This window comes from Grammomys surdaster, unplaced genomic scaffold (genome assembly GCF_004785775.1).
Source record: "Grammomys surdaster isolate TR1022 unplaced genomic scaffold, NIH_TR_1.0 139, whole genome shotgun sequence".
In the NCBI taxonomy this organism is placed as follows: Eukaryota; Metazoa; Chordata; class Mammalia; order Rodentia; family Muridae; genus Grammomys; species Grammomys surdaster.
In genome coordinates this window covers 13077584-13097413 of record NW_021604597.1, presented here as the reverse complement: position 1 = coordinate 13097413, position 19830 = coordinate 13077584, and the positions used below count along the sequence as shown (strand labels likewise).

General features: G+C 41.4%; 1 protein-coding gene across 3 annotated transcripts in view; it reads left to right on the top strand.

Moving 5' to 3' along the window:
- The window catches only part of Plch1 (phospholipase C eta 1), a 184820-nt gene that overhangs the window by 85163 nt on the left and 79827 nt on the right, over positions 1–19830 (top strand). For all 3 annotated transcript variants that reach the window (XM_028763496.1, XM_028763497.1, XM_028763495.1), the window contains exons 2-5: positions 6372–6518; positions 8970–9213; positions 15562–15691; positions 19170–19340. In XM_028763496.1, the coding sequence (XP_028619329.1) occupies positions 6372–6518; positions 8970–9213; positions 15562–15691; positions 19170–19340 (692 nt within the window). The remainder of the gene's footprint in view (positions 1–6371; positions 6519–8969; positions 9214–15561; positions 15692–19169; positions 19341–19830) is intronic.

Sequence of the window (19830 nt, the reverse complement as noted above, 5' to 3'; positions counted from 1 at the left end):
TTCAGAGACCAGAGGAGGGACTGGAGTTATGGGCAGATATGAGCTGCCTGACATGGGTGCTGGGATCCAAATTTAGGTCCTATGGAAGAGCAAGCCCCAAGGGCTCTGAGCCTCCTAGCCATCTCTCCTGCCCAAGTGAATTGAAATCCACTTTCAGTTCTCTTCCAATCTAGCATTAGTGGAGGCTGACTTTTATGTGTAAAGGTCTGAAAATTGTTGAAGGAAGACTGGAGACTTAGTATGCAAAGACAAAGAGAGCTTATTCTTCAGGAACAACCAGCAAGCAGGAGTCAACCATTCTTTAAAATGGGGACCCCAGACAGAGGGGTGCAGGCCTTCCTATAGCAAACTGAGAGAACTCTCTAGAAGGATTAGGTAATCTAAAATTTCATTGGTGGGCTCTAGGGGGTCACAGGTGGTCAGTGGTCTGCACTCCTATGTCATGAACCTTTAACCGTAGAAAGAGATAGGGCTGTCCAACCCAGATGGCACATTCTGAGATAAGCTATTTCCCCATTTTTGTGGTTATCCAGGCTGTTCTTTAGAAGGGGCTTTTATGACCTTGTTTTGGATTTTATGGTCTGTTCCTGGAGCTAGTGCCTTATGGCCACCTTTTTGAAATCAGGCCTAGTCCTTAAATTGTGGCAAATGAGTTTTATGTTGTCCTTTCATATGGAGGGTGGTAACTGTCATACCCAACAGTACTAAAAGCAGAACATGAAGATTGGCTTATGTGAACACATAAGTCATTTTGATAAGACTGGGGGAATATTTTGTATTCATGATTGGTTACTTTTGCGAACTACAGTGTGTTACAAGTAATGACTGAGTGCCCATATTTGCTTAGCTTTGCACCTGCAAATGGTTGCATGCTGTCAGGTTTGGGAGAAAGAGAAGTTGACGCCATGTCTCTTAAGACTCAGCTGGACTGTTCCTTCCATTTAACTTTAACCAAATCACTTTTCTGGTGATAGGGGACAATTAGGGGGGCAGCACAGAGCAGATACACAAGGAATTTAGGTCTTCTGTTATTCAGACTCAGACAGCCAAATACCTTGCAATCGCATGCATATGTCCACTGCAGCAAATGACCTGAAATCTTGGCTCATGGGATACCCAAGGCCGAGTAGGTAGATAGATGTGAAGTTAGATGAACATTCAATATATTGTGCCAATACACCCCTTACTGAGTGTCTGAATTCATTTTTCCAAAATGTTGGGGTTCTCTAGGTGATACTTGCCAATGGAAGAGGACAACTGTGAAATGAAGTGACTGAACTTGTTCTTGAACCCCTGTGCTGTTCCTGCTTAAGTGTAGAGGTGGCACAGCCTCTGCAGGCTTTCAGAGAGGGAGAGAGAAAGAAGGGGAAGCATCTTAGCTTTATTTTGCTGTATTGAGTGCCAGAGACAAACCTTCTCAAAAGGTAGGGTTACCTTAACTAGAGTTTTAGGGATTTCAACCCATGCTTGGTTGGCCTATTTGTTTTGGGCCTGGGGCAAGACAGCACTTCATGGCAGGTGTGTGCAGCAGGGCAAAACCACACACATTACAATCCATGGAGTGCAAAGGAAGAGATGGGGACCTACAGACCTCCTCAGGGGCATGTCCTCAATAACTTGCAAGGCCCCTCCTCTCACAGGTTTCACAAGCCCCTCTCCCAATAATTCTTGAGATTGGCAACCAAGGCTTTAACACATGAGCCCTCTCCAACTCTCTTTGTGGTGTGTTTGTGTGTGTGTGTGTGTGTGTGTCTCTGTGTGTGAATTATCTAAACAATAGCAAATAAGTGGTATGAAGACAGTAGACACTGATTCAGATTCACAGGCAGTCCTCACTATTAGGTGTGAGGATGGTTCGGTAATTAAATTAAATTAAATTAAATTAAATTAAATTAAAATTTCACTTTGATTTAAACAATGTATTTTCTATCTCCAAAGAGACAGGCTTCTGAATTGAATTATGTCTGAGTCTGGCTAATCATCTGCTCAGAAATAGCTGATGATTGTTGCCTGTGAATCAAAATTCTCACTCTACCACCATCTCAGATCCCACAGCCTAATCATGGCTATCCCTGCAGAGGACCTTATCTACCGCTTGTCTTCTGTGTGAGTTACTCAGCCAAACGCTGGATACTCTTGACCTTTCCTGCCCCTTGGTCTTCACCGATGCTGTCTAAGGCCACTCTTCTCCCCAGTCCATCCCACTCTACTTTTCTATGGCTTGTACCGTGTTGGTGTTTTAATTCTGACTTGACCTTCATGTTCAAAGATGTTAAAGATAGCTGATTATGCCTCGGCTCAGAGACTGTAACAAAATGTCATAGACTAAGTGGCTTAAATCACGGATACTCATTTCTTACAGTGCTGGGGCTGCAAAACCTAAGATGATCTGATAAGTTCTTAGTGAGATTTTTGTCTGCCTTTTCCTTGGGAGATGTGAACAGGCATCTGTTCATCCCAGATAGGGCACTGACACAGAACAAAGAACCAGTTTCAACCAACTCTAGCAGTTATTGAAGTACTTTCACGAGCATTATTGACTCAAAGGCCGCTGAATCACTGAAAAGGCCACCCAACATGGCTGAGGACTCAGAAATGCAGGTTTTTATCCCTGGATCTCCCAGAACAACATGCAGGTGCTTCAGGGAAGTCTTTCTTCACCATGATTATTTGCTGTACTTACTGCTTAGGGATAAATCCCATGTGGGTCCAGTAAGTTACCGTTATTTATAAGTCCTCTATAGCAAAGAACTATTTCCACACAGGAAATTAGCTACACAGCAGGGTTCTTTTCCTGGCTTGTCAGAAGGCTCCTTCCTTATCATTGTCTCCTTTTATGGCCAAGAGAAAGAAAAAGGGTAGTGAGGAGAGTGGGGCAAGGGGAAGGGAAAGCACTCTTCTTTGGAGAACACAAATTTCATCACTCCCAAGACCTCATCTGCCCAATGGCCTCTTAAGGGTCCCATCTCCAGACACCCTCATGTTGTGGGTTAGGACAAGAAACATCCACATTTCAAGTGAAGGTTTCCATTTATTGTGTTTATAATGTGCCAGGCTGTGTTTTCAGTACCACTCACACAGATCAGCTCATTTGAGCCACATCATAGTTTGAGAGGTAAATGTTAGGATTATACATCATATAGAAAAGGAGGGCTGGGGCCTAGGAGCCTTGTACTGAAGTCACACAAGTACTAGGTGTCAGAGCTGTGCTGCAATCCATCTTTGGCAGATGGCATCAATGTTCTTATCCATGGATCTAAATAACACTAACAAATATCTTCCTCAATGTTCAGTAATGCTGAAATTTGAATGGTTGAAGCCAAAGCCTCTTCCTCCTGTGCTAAAGATCTCTCACGACAGCCCTGTGCTCAGGGCAAGAGTTTGCTATGGGAGCCTCTGTGGGTGGACACGATCTGTGACCAGTGTCCTTGCTGTCAGGAAATTCCTCAGAGGTTCTTCTCAGGCTGTGTTGGTTGGTTTGACTTAATGGCTTTGTCTTGATTCTTTGAAAGTCTCACTTCTCTGTCCCTTTAATTCCTGGTGTGAAGTGGTCAATTCGTGAACTGAGTCAAAATACAGGAGTCCCAGCCTACGATTCCTGGCATGCTAGAAATATTACCCACTATGGAAACACCACTCTCTCTACAGCCAAGGCCAGAGGTTGCCTGAGAACCTTCCCTTCCACCATCTGGCCACGTCTTTCCACACTGCCATAGTCACCTGACCAAATTAACAGAAAGCTTCCAGAACATGAGCAAAAATGTGACTTTTTCAGCCAATACCTAACTTCTGTCTTTTCTGAAACCCCCCAGTGCTAAGATAGTTTCACCAGGTCATTAAGCTGGAACATGTCCACTCTACCAAATCAAAAGCTGATGTTACATGGTCCAGCAATTTGTAAATATTTTTCTTCTACCTGAAATGTTATCATGCAGCCTACTTTCAGCAGGTTTCACTATTTTTTCACTGTGAGGTAGCTTTATGGTGCAGTACCACAGCCAGAAGAACACACACATGTATTGAAAAATATTACCAAATCATTGCATGCAAATAAGGAAGGTGTTTGCTGCAACACACTATTGAACAAATTACCAAAGATGGCTGCCCTTGGGAGGCAGCAGCATTTGGCTGCTGATGATCCTCATTATAAAAGAACATTAAATTTCAGGGCTGCTAGATTGCTACAATTAGGTAACTTGCTAAATAAGTGAATTATTTTATCAGTACAGATTTTATTGCATTTTCTCGGTCTAACACAGGTGGGTACAGAAATACAAAACAATTTAACATCATATCTGGCATCTGAAGATACACATAAATTTAAGTTAAATATCTTATAGAAATATTAAAAATGTATTCTTTCTCATTTTCCTCCCCCATCCCTCCCTCTCTTTGGGGATCTAATCTGGGATCCTGTGTACCATATACTACTGAGTTATATTTCCATGTCTAGCTTTCTTAAGCATATTTGTATTAATTCATCTCCTCCCTCCATCAAATCCCCCACCTATAATTTTATGTAATTCTTTCTTGACTCCTCTAAGTTAAGGTGGCTGTGCTGAAGTTACCTTCAGTGGGTATCCTGCACATGCAGTCTAAGCTACTGAGTCAGGTCACTTTTCCCAGTAAAAACTCTACTCTCCACCCTAAAGAGACAAGAGTCCAAGTTTGGCATTGTTGAAGGGTTTTTTTTTTTTCCTTCATTTAAAACAATCTGCTTCTCAGAGCATCTGTTTGATAAGGCAAGCACTCAGCTAGATATGTCAAGTACTCTGTTTCTGGCTGATAAAATAAAAGGGAATATTCTTGAAAAAAATATTGGAAAACTTGCAGGAGTCAGGAGGTGATCCTTTGTCATTTTTTAGGGCAAGAAAAGAGACAGCTGTGACCACTGGGGAGAACAATCAGGGGTGCACCACAGACTTTGGTTCTTGAAATCACCCAAGCCAGTTTACTCAGTCATCTACTCAAGGTTCTAGTTCCTTCAGAGAAAGTTCACTTGCTCTAAGCTTAAGCTAGGTGCAGGCTCCTAGACCTGGTGATTGACAGGAAACTAAAGATGCACAAAATCTGTGAGGAGTGTTTCTCCCCCTCCCCTTCCCTTCTCTCGCTCTAGCCCCACTTGCTCCGACCCCGCTCACTCCAGCTGAAAGGTTTTTAAAATTTATTTATCATATAAGTACACTGTAGCTGTCTTCAGACATCCATATGAGGGCATCAGACCTCATTACAGATGGTTGTGAGCCACCATGTGGTTGCCGGGATTTGAACTCATAACCTCTGGAAGAACAGTCAGTGCTCTTAACCGCTGAGCCATCTCTCCAGCCCCGAGGAGTGTTTCTAAAGAAAAAGTAGGAGAGCTTTACTGAACCTGGGAAAATGGGTCAATGAACAGATGTCTGCTTCCAGGAAAATTGATCTCAAGACACACTAGGTGTAAATGAGAGCTTGAAGGTAGACAGTAAGTGGTTAGACTATTCCCTAAATTCACTTTTCAAGTTATTTCTCCGGTTGGAAAATCTCAGCAGCTCCCATGCAGCAACAGTTGTGAAAACTTGTTTCTTGATTACACAAAGGATGTATTCAACTTACCACACACACACACACACACACACACACACACACACACACACACTAACATGAATGCACATGGAATTGTCATCCAACTTCAACAACTGGCTTTGTGTAATCTTGTTTCTTTTGGATGCATTTTCGAGCACCTTAATGGGTAGTTTATAAAGCTGGTTTTATAAAATCTCACAAAATTTCATGAAACTATTTTTAGAAATATAAATCTAACCGTCAATTTATTAGTCTTATACAAACAGACAGACAGTCAGACAGAAAACCAAGAAAAGATAGATTTGTGCAAGAACAATATATTATTGATTAGGAAATAGAATTCATTTTTGAATTAGCCAAAGTTTTATCTTAATGGTGGAATATTCACTCAATGTGAACAAGGCCCTTGCACTGAAAATGCCAGAAACAACCATAATTATCATTCAGGCCTATTGTGATGGCTCATCTGTGTAATCTTAGCACTTAGGAGACTTAGGCATGAGGCTCGCTGTGAGTTTAAGGCCACAGTGAGCTACACAAGGAGATCCAGGACAACCTAGGCTGCAGTGAGAGACTTGCATGCCCCAAAACACCAAAAAACATTTTATTATAAAGATGTTTACTGGCCTAAGCTTGAGGAATCTACTCCTTAACAAGTCTGTTTTCAGGTTACCTCTGCCAAATGTGTCGTCTGATCCTTGGGGTCTTGGAATGAGTCAGTAGTTCTTTTGACTGTCACCTCTGCATGTCAGCATGACCTTACTCGCAATGTGTGCCGCTACAGATGAATGTGCTCTGATCTCTTGCAGTTGAGAGATGCATGAGTGTAATGCAGTCCGGGACACAGATGATCAAACTGAAGCGTGGCACCAAAGGGCTTGTTCGCCTCTTTTACCTGGATGAGCACCGGACCCGCCTCCGATGGCGACCCTCTCGGAAGAGTGAGAAGGCAAAAAGTAAAATCAACCTTTGAGTTCTTTGCTTTGATTGACGGAATAGTCTTCCGTGGGAATATATGGGAAGTGCTGAGCATGTTCTATGGAAGCTCCATGTTTGCAGAAGTGTCATACTTTTACAAGTTTTGGTGTCATTTGATTATAAAACAATACATGGCATTGAGTCTTTGGGGATGGAAATACATGAAGGCTTTCTTGTCCATAAGTGCTAAAGTGCTAACATTTCCCCTATTTTGGAGATGCATTGTTTTTATATTTAATTGGGGTATCAGGTTTCACAGCTTGAGACTTTTCCTTTAGAATGTAGGGGGTATTATAAATTCAAATAGACATAAAGGCTATTGGTATTCTCCGAGCAATTAATTGATTCATTATTTAATGCCAGTGTTTAAATGGTTAAAGTTTCTTTCTCCCTTCTGTACTACCTGTATTTTCAGGATTACTCTAGAGAAACAGAGCTAGTAGGTGGATAGCTACTTGGGTAGACACAGGCAGATGAGATTTATTAGGGAAAATGACTTGTGTTTATAGAGGCTAAGCACGGCCATGGTATATGTGCCCACTGCCAGCAGGAGAACGACAGAAATCAGTGGCATGGCTCAGCCCAAGTCTCAGGGCCTGCAGCCAGGAGAGAAGATCACGTGACTCTCAGTTCTAGGGTAAAAGCCTGAGCCCCCTCAGTGCCAGACATTGAAATCTCATAGTTCAAGGGCTCAAGACCACGAAGGTTTGATATCATTGGGCAAAAGGAGATGAGTGTCCAAGCTCCAGGAGGAAGAAAATTGACTTTTCTCTTCTGCTCTTTTGTTCTATCTGAGCTGTTCCTGATTGGATGCTGTACATTCCCATCGGGTGACTGTGACTTTTCCTTATTCAGGCCATTTTTTCAAACACCAGTTTCTTTCATACTCTTAGATGTTGTGTCTGGTATCTGGGTATCTCTTTATCAAGCATGCTGGCACTGTAACTATCACACACACCTGGATTTAGCACCAAGTTCATGTTGAATCCCCTGTAGAACTCTCTGCTCATTCCTTCCTGTTTGACATTAGCATCATTGGTTGAGAATCTCTCAGCTCTTCTAGTGGCCTGTCACAGAGCCTTCTGACCCACCTTCATTTTACTAGCCTCTTCTGTCTTCATCAGAAACTGAAGACTTTATTTAAAGTATAGTCTTACATTATCCTCTTTAACAAGAAACTCAGGACCAAGCATGGGACAGTTTGTTTCTGATTCTGTTCCCTGCAGTGCTCTCGGCTCTGTCCCTGGTGTTGACATTGCAGTCCATAGTAACATGAGCTCAGCTACTCTGAGCCACACAATAAAAATGTAGAAGTAGATAGAGACGACTCCTCCTCCTCCCCCCTCCTCCTCCTCCTCCTCCTTCTCTCTCTCTCTCTCTCTCTCTCCTCTTCCTCCTCCTCTACCTCCTCTTCTTCCTCCTTCACCTACTCCTCTTCCTCCTCCACCTCCTTCTTTCCTCCTCCCTCTCTCTGTCCTTCTCTCTCTGCCCCCCTCCCTCCACCTCTCCTTTCCTCTCTCTCTCCTCATCTCCCTTCTCCTACTCTTCCTCTTTCTCCTCTTCCTCTTCCTCCCAATAGTTTAGATTTGCCAGGACTTTTCCTGGGGCTGAACAACAGCTAATTTCCCAGTGAGTCATGCAGGGAATGACTTGATACCAAAGTACAACTGGGACGTAGACCTTGAAACAGAGTGAGGGGTAGGGTAGAGGGGCAGTCAGTAGAATATGGAACCAGTACTTCTCTAGTGTAATCCTTAAGTGTCTTTCAGCTAGACTTCCTAAATAATGTGATTCTCTGCCTGTTATCCCATCCTCTCTGGGACCTAGCCTTTGTCTATCTCTTCATCACCATCTCCCAGTCTTCTGTCTCCTGAACATTTTTGCCAGAATCCTTGTAGTGGGCTCAGTGTTTCAGTCTATCCCACTCCCTCCTCCCGGGAGCCACCTTGTTCCTTCCCACTTTTCCATGCCTAACTGTCCCGATATTTCCCCTGTGAGTCACATTAATCTGTGCTACTTCCTATTTATTTTCTAACCATCTTAAATATTTTTGCAAACAACATTCAATTCCAAGTTTTGTGCACATTTCCATATATGAATATGTAAATGAAGTTGAAATATTTATTAGCCACCTTTTTCTACCAGTCTTCTTGCCCTGATAGGCACTTCTGTTTCGTTTCTATAAATCCCAGCATGTTATAAGAATGATTGCCTTGGGAAGGCATTGTCAAGAATGCCCCAAAAGGTAAATTGTTAGGAAATTTCCTTTGAGACCAGTTTTGCACATTGGGCCTTAAAAAGCACTACTTTCAGACAATGACTTTTTTCTTCCTTAAAATGTTTTAAATAATTCTACATTTTTTGTTCTTAATTATTTCTGATAAATGTCTTAACCTGTCATATAACTGCCTGTCTCACTTCCCCTATAGTACTTATTGACTCCATCTACAAAGTCACCGAGGGCAGGCAGTCTGAAATATTCCATAGACAGGCTGAGGGGAACTTTGACCCCAGCTGCTGTTTCACCATCTACCATGGCAACCACATGGAGTCCCTGGACCTCATTACCTCCAACCCAGAGGAGGCACGCACCTGGATCACGGGCCTCAAGTATCTGATGGCTGGCATCAGTGATGAAGACTCCCTTGCCAAGAGGCAGAGGACTCATGACCAATATCCTTTCTTGAACTTCATGCTTGAGTTACTTGTGTGTGCCCAAGTGGGGACGTATGTATGTGTATGTGAGTGTTTATGTCTGTGTGTGTGCCCATGTGTGAGTTTGAGTGTGAGTGTGAGTGCGCACACACATGTGTACTGGTACATGTGTGATGAATAGAAAGTACTTGGCTTCTTCCCATAATTGCAAGGTCTGAAGCATTTCTCTCTGCTGTCTGATTTTCTGTCTCTTAAACTATCCTCTGTCCTTTTTGCTCTCATTCCCAGGGTGTGAGTAAGTAAAATCATGGAGACATAAACATGTGTGAACACAGGAGCAGAATTCTGAAGAAACTGAATGTAGTTCTATAGAAAGAAAAGTCCCTATAGGACATGATTGCATTTTTATAGTGGGACTCTAATTTGAGTTATAAGAAATCCTGCCATGACATAAATTTGATTAATTTAACAAATACTTTGGGGTTCTAATTATGTCATGCACATCAAGCATCTCTCAGTTTTTTTCTTCTTTTACTTACAGCCTGGTCACCAAATGGTTAGCACTCCAGAAGAAGGGATTTCACTATATAGACTTATGATCCAACCCACTTTCTTTTTAAATGTAAACACTATATTTTGTTTATTTACTGTTTGAAAATTTCATACATGAGCATGTGTTTTGATTAAATCTTTCACCACCACCACCTCCATACCACTACCAGCAACCACCACTACCATCACCACCATCACCTCCACCCACCACCACCACCATGACAACCATTACCACCACTACCACCACCATCACCATGACTACCATTACCAGTTACCACCACCACCACCTCCACCACCACTACCACCAACTATCACCACCCACTACCATAATCATCATTATATGCAGAAGTGAGGAGAAATTCATACTCATTAATTAAATAGATCTACCCATAGGCTATTGTTGAAATAAAGGGACCCATGAACCCAGGAAGGGATTTCAAAAGTAAGAAGGATGAGCTGATGAGCTACAGATTTTCTTCTCCATTCATAGCAACAGACAAGTACAAGTGGGATTCTTGAATGAGTTAAAAACATCTCTGCCTTGGTCTGTTGGTTTGGCATTTGACAAAACAAGAAACCAGAAAAGCCCAAATGAGCAACATTACTGAACAGTGGGAACACTTTCTAGTACAGGCATCAAAAGCCATGTTGATGGTGCTCGTGGTAAAGATGTGATTTCTCTCAAGTGAGAGCCCTAAGATGGGCAGTTCCAGGACTGAGTTAATTCAGTGGTTCAGTGATGTCATCAATGACCCAGCTCTGCATCCCTAACATGTAGGTTTGATCCTTCAGCTGGCTGGCAACCTCTTGGTCAAAGGAGGTATAGCTTCTTCAGGTGGCAGTGCCAAACACAGTCCTGCCCAGGGGAACAGTGCTTTACCTTACAAACAAGAAAGAGAAGAAAAGGGAAGAGAGCTGTCTAGACCCCTCTCCAGAGATAATGCTCATCACTGGGCAGAATTCCTATTGTACTCCATTCCTGCTTGAAGACCGCCATGATGCGGTAACATGAAGTGTATATTTTGATATTTGTCGTATTAGAAACTAAATCAGGGCAGTAACAAAAAGTCAATTTGGGTAAAGTCATAGTAATTTCTACTACATTTAATGTCATGTAGAATGACTATATTTTTCAAAGCAAAGCAGCAAAATCTCCAAGGATCCTGCTGGTTCATTACCTTACACGTCTCTACAGTGTCAGATGCAAGAGAGCACATGAATTTCCATGTCCATTTTTTACTTAGTTTAATAAATGAAAGAAAAGCCAGCCTCACATAGATAGGATGGGAAGCTTGGAAACTTTCATCAGACACTCAGCAATGCACTGTAAGGATGGTTGGATTACATCAACAGTCACCTCTCTTCCCTTAGTGGCTGACCACCACTAGACCATATGATTCCTGGATTCATTAATATAGTCAAAGCTCTATGTGAAACAAGTAAAAGCAAGAATCACAGGGGAAACAATCAATTCCCGAAGCTGCGATCTACCTCATGTTGATTAGGACCCACTTGAGTATCTCAGAGTCTTTACCCTGTAGGTCAGAGTCATAATCCTTGACATAGAAGGGTAAGAGGTGGGCACAGATCGCAGAATCCTCTTCTTGCTTTATTGCTCAGTGGGGTTTTGTTGTTTCTGTTTTGCTTTTGTTTTCTGTTTTCTTCATACTTGAAACATTTATGTTTTTTGTCGCTTGAAAGTGTTTATATTTGAATTAGTCAATGTGGTGCCTAAGAAATTTTGTATTCTGAAAACAGGCCATCTGGAAAGGAAGCACAGCTGAACTGCCCAGGAGAACAATTTTATAAGACACTTAGAGACCATTGGTGTTGGGCCAGTATGGCAAGGAAGAGTAAAGAAGAAATTAATAGATAGTAAGAAAAACAGTGAAAGTGGGTTGAGCCAGGGAACCGCTTTTCCAAATTGACAAAGTTTTAAGTAGTATAACAATATATTGGTGTTACAATTTTTAACAATTTTCTTGTGTGTGTGGGTGCACACATAACTGCATGTTCACACTAAGGTGAACATACGTAAGCAGTAAGAGGAAAACATGAAGAAGTTTGAGTTACTTCTCTCCTACCATGTGGATACCAGGGGTTGGATTGACGCCATCAAGGGTTGGCCGCAAGGACTTTTACCCATTGAGTCATATCTCCAGTTCCAGATTGACATTCTTGATTGGACATATGTTTAATTAATCAAGGAGAAAGAATGTAGGATGTTCATGATTAGACGTCACTTAGGACTTAAATGTTCATGAATAAATAATTATAATGAATCTTAACTGGCTAAAGGAGAAAATTCCATCCACCTAAGGTGTGAACGGAGTTATTTTTGCAGCACGATGGGCCAGGTACTGTGTAGGTTTGGGTGGATTCTACCCTTTTGTATTATAATCTGTGTCTATTGGATGACAGTGCTGGTAATTCTGGTGCATGCTCTCTGGAGGGTGTGGAGAGCATCTTTGGAGACCATGGAGAGTAAAGGCAGTGATGTACTCACACAGTGAGCACTTCGCTAACATGCTGCTTGCTACTGGAGTCCTGAAGGCTGGCAGATTTCTTCCTGCTTCCTTTGGGTAGATGAACTCTGAAATCTCAGCATCCTACCTCATGCTGAGATAACGGTGCTGGTGTATAACCTTAGCATTTTCTCCATCAGCCTCTTCCCTGTTTCTTCCTCCACTCACCCTGTCCTGACACTATGAAGGTAGTTGTCACCTGAAGGTGACCCCTTACATGTGCTGTGAGTTGGAATGCAGGGGAAATGCAGCTTACCTCCTGAGTTTGTCTAGGATCATGAGCTAAGAATCAGTTGAAGTGGTTGAAAACGTTAAAAGAATGATGACATTTTTTTAAAATTTAAAATATGAGTTTCATTGTGCACTAGCGGAGTGTTACTGGAACAGAGCTGTGCACATTGCTGCGGGTCTTGTTCTTCAGGCTGCTGCTCCATGAGTGGAGAAGCTGTGCCTGAGATGAGTTGTCTGCAAAGAGCAAAAGGTCGAGTGTCAGCCATTTCACAGAAAGTCTGCCCACTGAAACCGTGATGTGAAAGAATATGATGCAATTGCATTCTCCTATGGTTTTGTTATAGAAAACACCACCCATCGAATTTATTTCCTTTTACTTCTGATTTTTCCATTGTAGAGTGATTTGTTTTTCGTAATATTGTGTGTGATAATGAATCATCAGTTCGAGGGTTTTCTGGGCACTGATATCTTGGTTATAAAGCACAGCTTTATACAGGAACCTTTCAGCTGCTTTTCTACATGCACTCTTACTGGAAATAATGAGTTTTCCTTTTGTAGAATGTTGAAGTTACGGGTGAACTCAGGGTTATCTGGTTGTGTTTCCTGATGCTGGAGAGGAAGAAATGGGCAGTGAGAGGTGATGCCGGTGATTCACTGTAACGGGGCGGTGTCATCATTAGAATCAGGACCAGTGTTTATTTCTTGTTCTGATTCCATTTTGTTTGTGCTTTGTCAACCCCTGCTCTCTAAAGCAGCTGTTAAGGCCAGGTATGGATAAGTCTGAAGCCTTGAAGCCCCGCCCCCTCCCTAATGAGCTTATATCTGCATCATGTGCTCATGCTGAGGATTGGCTGTCTCTTGTCTCTTCCTAAGAGTTGGTAGATCACTGTAGAACAAAAAGATGGAAATACTGCTGTTGTCAGATTCATTTACTCCTTTGTCATTTGGCTGCATATGTTTTGTTCAGAGGACTGTCCTATCAAAAAAGATGGAACTCCACGGAGAAGATGTGTATACTGTGTGTACAACAGAAAACAAAAAATTCCTTACTAGCAACTGATCATCCTTTGAATTCTTTGTGTATTTTTTGTGTAGCTCTGTTCTCCCTTTAGCCTCTAGGTAAAACATGCAGTGAACTCCTGACTGAGCTTTATAAGAAACAAGGGAAAGACCTGGGCTTTTGTGTTGATTTTGTTGTAAAATATCTCTGGAAGGAAAGCAGATTTAACCTTTCTGGCTGTTGTTACTTTGTAAGTTTGCAGTGACTAGCATGTATACATTGTGGAAGTTAATGGATTCCTTGTGCTCATTCATTTGTTCATTCATTTGTTAATTCATTCATTCATTCATTCACAAAATATGATTTTTATTTTCTAAGGCATTAACCTTCCTCAGCCATAACTTGATTGACATAGGAAATGTAAGTGTGGTTTATTATCACTGGAAAGTTGGTTGATAGTTTGAACTAGGGAGAAAAACATCTTTTAGGACTGTTGCCTGCTTGCTCTGGTGACATTATCCGCTGGCCCTCTGCTGAGAGTCACTTCTGTTCTCCACTTATTGTTTTCTTTTTAAATTGTAATTTCTATTTACTTTGTGTGTGGGGGGGATGTTTTTTTTCTACATGTGTGTCTGTGCGTATTATCTATGGAGGCTAGAAGAGGGCATTGGAGTCCCTGGAACTGGAGTTAGGATGGATGTGAGCCTCTGTGTGGGTGTTGGGAATTGAACTCAGGTTGGTTGGAAGAGCAGCCAGCGTTCTTAACTGCTGAGCCTTCTCTCCAGCCTTGCCGTTTCTTGATTTTTAAATCTATGCTTTTCTCTGACTTTGATTTCTTTCTTTCTTTCTTTCTTTCTTTCTTTCTTTCTTTCTTTCTTTCTTTCCTTCCTTCCTTCCTTCCTTCCTTCCTTCCTTCCTTCCTTCCTTTCTTTTTTCTTGCTTTCCTCTCCAAAACTCTTTAAACAATGAAGCTCAATTTTATATTCTATGCATACATAGCCTTAAAAATATGTTGTATTAAAAGAAGCTATATGTTAGTTGGGATTCTTGAATGCATCCACTTAATTTTCTCATTCATTTAAGGATCCTGGAAGTCTCCATGCACATTGGTATAACTCCTTTGTATCTAAGCTCAGCTTTATCTTACCACTTCTACGTCCCACGTCTGAGCCTAGTGACTGTGAGTAGAAGTGTATAGTTGTTGGGGGAGCACTACCACAGCTACTGCTAAAGAAGGGATGCAAGCTAGAAGTAGGCCTCATGTGTAGGCAACAGAGATGCTAGATTAGGTTGTAAGAGTGACTGAAAACTTTCTCTTTTTTCCTAACAATAGTGAGGTTCAATGAGATGGTCTAGTTTTTTAAGAGTAAGGCACAGAAAAGAGAGCTGAGATCCTGAGGATAAAAACAAAAGCATGCTAAGGGAGAGGGCATAGGAGAAGGCAGAGCCTAGGTTTGTTAACTTTGAAATTTCCTCATGGTGAGACCCATGAGCCAAGAGGTAGAGCATTAAGACCAGGCTGCTCCTGCTTGGGCTGTGTTTAACACACGCGGCAAAGGTGAGGAAGACCTCTAACTCTTTGTGTAGGAACAAAATTTGGGTTAACCTGACTGCATCATGGAGATGAGGTCAGGACGTGAGAAAAAGGATGGTATATGAAGTCGTGTAGAAATACTTGTGATGTCAGTGGCAGTGAGGGTGCTGTCCTCTATAGGGAAAGTGGAACCAGTTGACAGCCTCCTTACAGCTGGTGAAACCCAGTGCTTTTCAGTGGTAGTTTGAACAGTTAATTTGGATTAGACTAGCTAGAGTGTTTGAATTAAACCTTTCAGCATTCTAGTAAAACTCCTGTTTCGTGACACGTGCACCACCCATGAGAACTCACACCCCCATCTCCTCTCTCCTGTTGTCATCGCTGGGCTCTTGTCACAGCCTCTGCACTCCAGGGTCTCCTCAAAAGCATGTCTTCTGTTTCCACATTGCTGGCAGTGTCCTTGTGACATTCGACGAGTGAGCAGTACTGACTCTGAGGAAAACTTTTCTTTGACCTTTCTGCACATGGGTGAAGCAGACCTTTGAGGAGGCTGATAAGAACGGTGATGGCTTATTGAATATTGAAGAGATTCACCAGCTGATGCATAAACTAAATGTCAATCTGCCCCGCAGAAAAGTCAGGCAAATGTTTCAGGTACGTGTTCACAATTGTCTTGGCCTTTTGTAAAACACGGCAATTACTGATGTACTTAGGCACATTAAAACCTACTGTTTTGCTGGGAGCTGGTATTACCTGCTCTTTACTGTTTTATTTTTCTTTGATAAAGAGAGGCATTATGTTTCTTCAGGGGAAAATTCTTCATAAACTTAAGTACCCGGTTTTATCCCCTAGAGTACTTTGTTGTTGCAGTTTTCAAGGCAATTAATTATAAGCATTTTTTTCCTGACACTTGAACAGTGACGTGAACTTGATCAAGCCCTTTTGAGAGGATGAAAATACTTCATTTTCCTACCACAGGGGCTGTTGTGAGGGTTAGAATAAAAACCTAATAACAGGAGAAAACCAGCGCTGTCAGAAACCCCAAGAACTCTCTTGTTTCAGCAGAGTTAAAGACTGAAAGCCCATGAGGCCCGGAAGTGCTGCTGTCAGAGTTGAGCCCTCTCTTGGTGTGTGAGACAAGATGCTCCTTCCTCTAGGTCCTTGAGGGCAGGGCTGGGCTGGAGCTTACACTGCACCTTCTAACTGGGTTGGGCTTGGAAGTGAGCAGTGTTGGCCAAAGGCCAGATTACACTGTTATTAACGAGCAAGAGATAAATTAAAAAATGGCATTTATTTGGAGATAAATCATACAATATGCACAATCCATGTTTTTAAAGACTTTTCATTCTATGTGACTAGGTCAATAACTTAGGCACATAATAAGCATAAAAAGAAAATTGTTTTATGTTTGGGGCTTTTTTTTCCCTAACCACTTGCTGCTCTGCTCTCATTATGGCAAGGACATAAACACAGGGACCGTGTGTTCCAATAGTAACTGGAAGACAGAGGCTGGACCCCTTTCTTAAAGTGGTCCTGCTTAGAGCATACTCCTGTTAGGGATGGTGTGTACTGGGGTATTTGGTTCCATTGCACTGAAGAACAGTATGAGGTAAAAGGAGAAAAAGAAAGGAGTGAAATACAGGGAAAACTAGGAAATGTTTATGTCCTATGTCTTATGGGCTTAGAGTAGATTATTTTGATGAGTTCATTTATGTAATAGTTATGGTTTTAAATTAGCATCTATTATAGGTCTCATTATGACATTTTCATACATACTTTGGTTGGTTGATCCTCTTCTCTTCCCTTACTCCATCACACACACCCTGGCACCCCTAAGTAGCTTCTTTTCTACTTCCATATCAATCTGTATGTGCTGAGACAGGGTTATACGATGTGGCCCAGGCTGGCTCAGAATTGGCAGAGCTCCTTCTGCCCCAGCCCCCTGTTCTCAGATAGCAAGACTACTGTATATGTGGTGAGACAATGCTCTTTGATTTTAAACTGTGTTACGCTAGAAGTCATGGGACAAGTATGCCACTATGTGTGAGGTAAGCCTGCACAGGTCCTGAGTCTAGCAAGGATCTGCAAAGAAAAGCTTGTAGTGGGAACAAAAGCTTCAGAAGTTGCCATGCAAATTAAGTACGCCCATGTGAAATCCTTGAACCCAGAAGTATTAAGACTTTATTTGTCAGGATTTGGGATATTTTTAACACATACAAGTGGAAATCTTAAATAAATCTGTTAAACAGGAGTAAACACACACACACACACACACACACACACACACACACATTTAAAGACAGGGTCTCAGTACATAGCTCTGGCTGGCCTAGAACACATTTAGACTAGATTAATCGTGAACTTACATAGAGTTGCCTGCCTCTGCATCCTGAATGGTGGGATAATGGCATCATGCCTGGCAGGATTAAACAGGTTGATTTACAGTTGTAACAGTATAGTGAGTATTATACTCAATTTCTTAGATACAAAGACTCTTCATTATAGGCCCCATATATCAAAACCAGTACACACTCTCATTTAAAACAAGAAGCAACCACCAGCATCATATAGATGCTATACAGGGTTTAAGTACGTTTTTTTGTGGACTTAACCTAAAGTTAGTGTTAAGCAAAACTTTCTGTAAAACTTTGAAATGCCTCACACTAATCTGAATGTTACCTTTGCTCAGAGGCCATTCTAGTTTTCTATACTGTTCCAATTTTAGCCTATGAGCCACTGATGCAAGCATGAGCAATAAGAAAAATTTTCCATAAGCATTTCAACTTTTACGGCTATATTTAAGTCAACTTAACAGCTGAGTGTTTTTTCCAAAACCCAAAACTTCAAAATGTCACTCCTTTCCTGTCAGTCTTTGTTTGGTTATGATTGTGTGCACTTTGGATGAAGGTGATCAGATAAATGGTTTGCTTGTTCATTATGCCTCCCTGGCACTTTAATAATTAATTCTGCCTATCTCACGATCCACTGTGAACAGCTCTTGTGCAGTAATTATTAGGCACAAATAATTTAAAGTAAGCATCTATCTGTATGAGCTGTTCTGTTCAGATTTCCTTCGGGAGGAAAGCTGGACGGTACCACAGCTTCCATGGTTGTAAGAGCCCAAAGCCCGAGGCCACCTGTGAGGCATCAGAGAGATTGTTGTAGGGGAAGAATGACATCTCCTAAGATGTTACAGTTCTGAAGTGAATGAGAGACAAGTGTTTATGCTGTGCATTAAAGCACCCCTCCGTGTCCCTCATCTGTTCTTCTCAGGTTATCTTTTTGACTCGTTTCCTCAAAGATCAGCTGTTGATCTCCTCACTTACTTTCAAAGTTAGGCTTTCAGATTTTGTTTATAGTTTCCTTTGGCTCAACTCTTTTTTAGCTTTGTAGCTGAATGGCTAGTTTTGTTGTTGTTATTGTGTTTTGTTTTATCTCTGAGACAAGCTTTCTTATACAGTCCAGCAGGTCTCCAGCTAGCCATCCTCCTGCCCACTGCCGGCCAGACTTCGTTTCCTAACAATATTTTCTAACACATTTGGCTTCATGTTTTGCTTTAAAGGTCTAACTGTATTCCTGATAATTTACTGCTTGCTTGTTTGTAAATTTTATTCTGAAATTCTGGGATTGAAAGCAGGAATGTCATACACATGTAAGCATTTTTATCTTTTAAAATTTGTGTTTTGCCTGCATGCATGTAAGGGCACCATGTCTATGCAGTCCTGAAGGAAGCCAGAGAGGGCATTGCATCCCCTGGACCTGGAGTTGCAAATGGTTGTGACCCGCCACGCTGTGTTGGTAACTGCTGAGCCACCTCTCCAGCCACAGTGTCGTAGGAACTTGAATCAGAGTTGATCACTTTGATGTTTTTACTCTTCTGCTTTAGAAGCATTATTTCAGTGTTCTGCCTCAAAGATTTTTCTGTTAATTTATATATGTATTATAGCCAGAGAAATTGGTTTGTATAAAGTTGACTATAATTTGTTGAAAATTTTTTCATTGACTATAACTTTTATATTGTTCCATGTGTGCTTAAAAATGTATTTTTGTGATTTAAGTGTTGGCCCTTCCTTCTACAGTGAATGTTACTTTCTTGTTCTCAATTCACCTTTCTCCCCTATACATTGCTCAGGAAGCGGACACAGATGAGAATCAGGGAACCTTGACATTTGAAGAGTTCTGTGTTTTTTACAAAATGATGTCATTGAGACGAGACCTCTATTTGCTGCTCTTGAGCTACAGTGACAAGAAAGACCACCTGACTGTGGAGGAGCTGGCTCAGTTTTTGAAGGTGGAACAAAAGGTATTGTTAGACTATGGTGTGGGTTGTCTGCTCAGAAAAACTTGAGAGATGTGGATATCTTTTGGGTACTGACTGCAGTTATATGTTAAATCAGAATTCACTGATAAATAGCCAAAATTATCAAAAGTCATACCAGTGAACATACATTTACAACATCTGTCCAGCAGCTTTTAAGGAAAGTGGCGAACCAAAACTTAGCATGTATAGCTTTATCTTCTCTATGTTGGATATGGGTATGTCCATTTTCCTACAAAGGAATGAAAGTGAACTCATATTTCATTTTAGATACACTAGTAATGTTCCTTTATACTGGAAAGTACTAGTAATGATATAAATTTAAACTTTGTATTGCTTTATGCTAGTATAAGTTGATATTAGCAAAATATAAATTGATATAAAACTCACAGTATAGTTGGTTTTTCTACACTATAACAGAATTCTTAGATCACACTATGGACACTGATGATTCACACAGGAAACTGGCATCAAA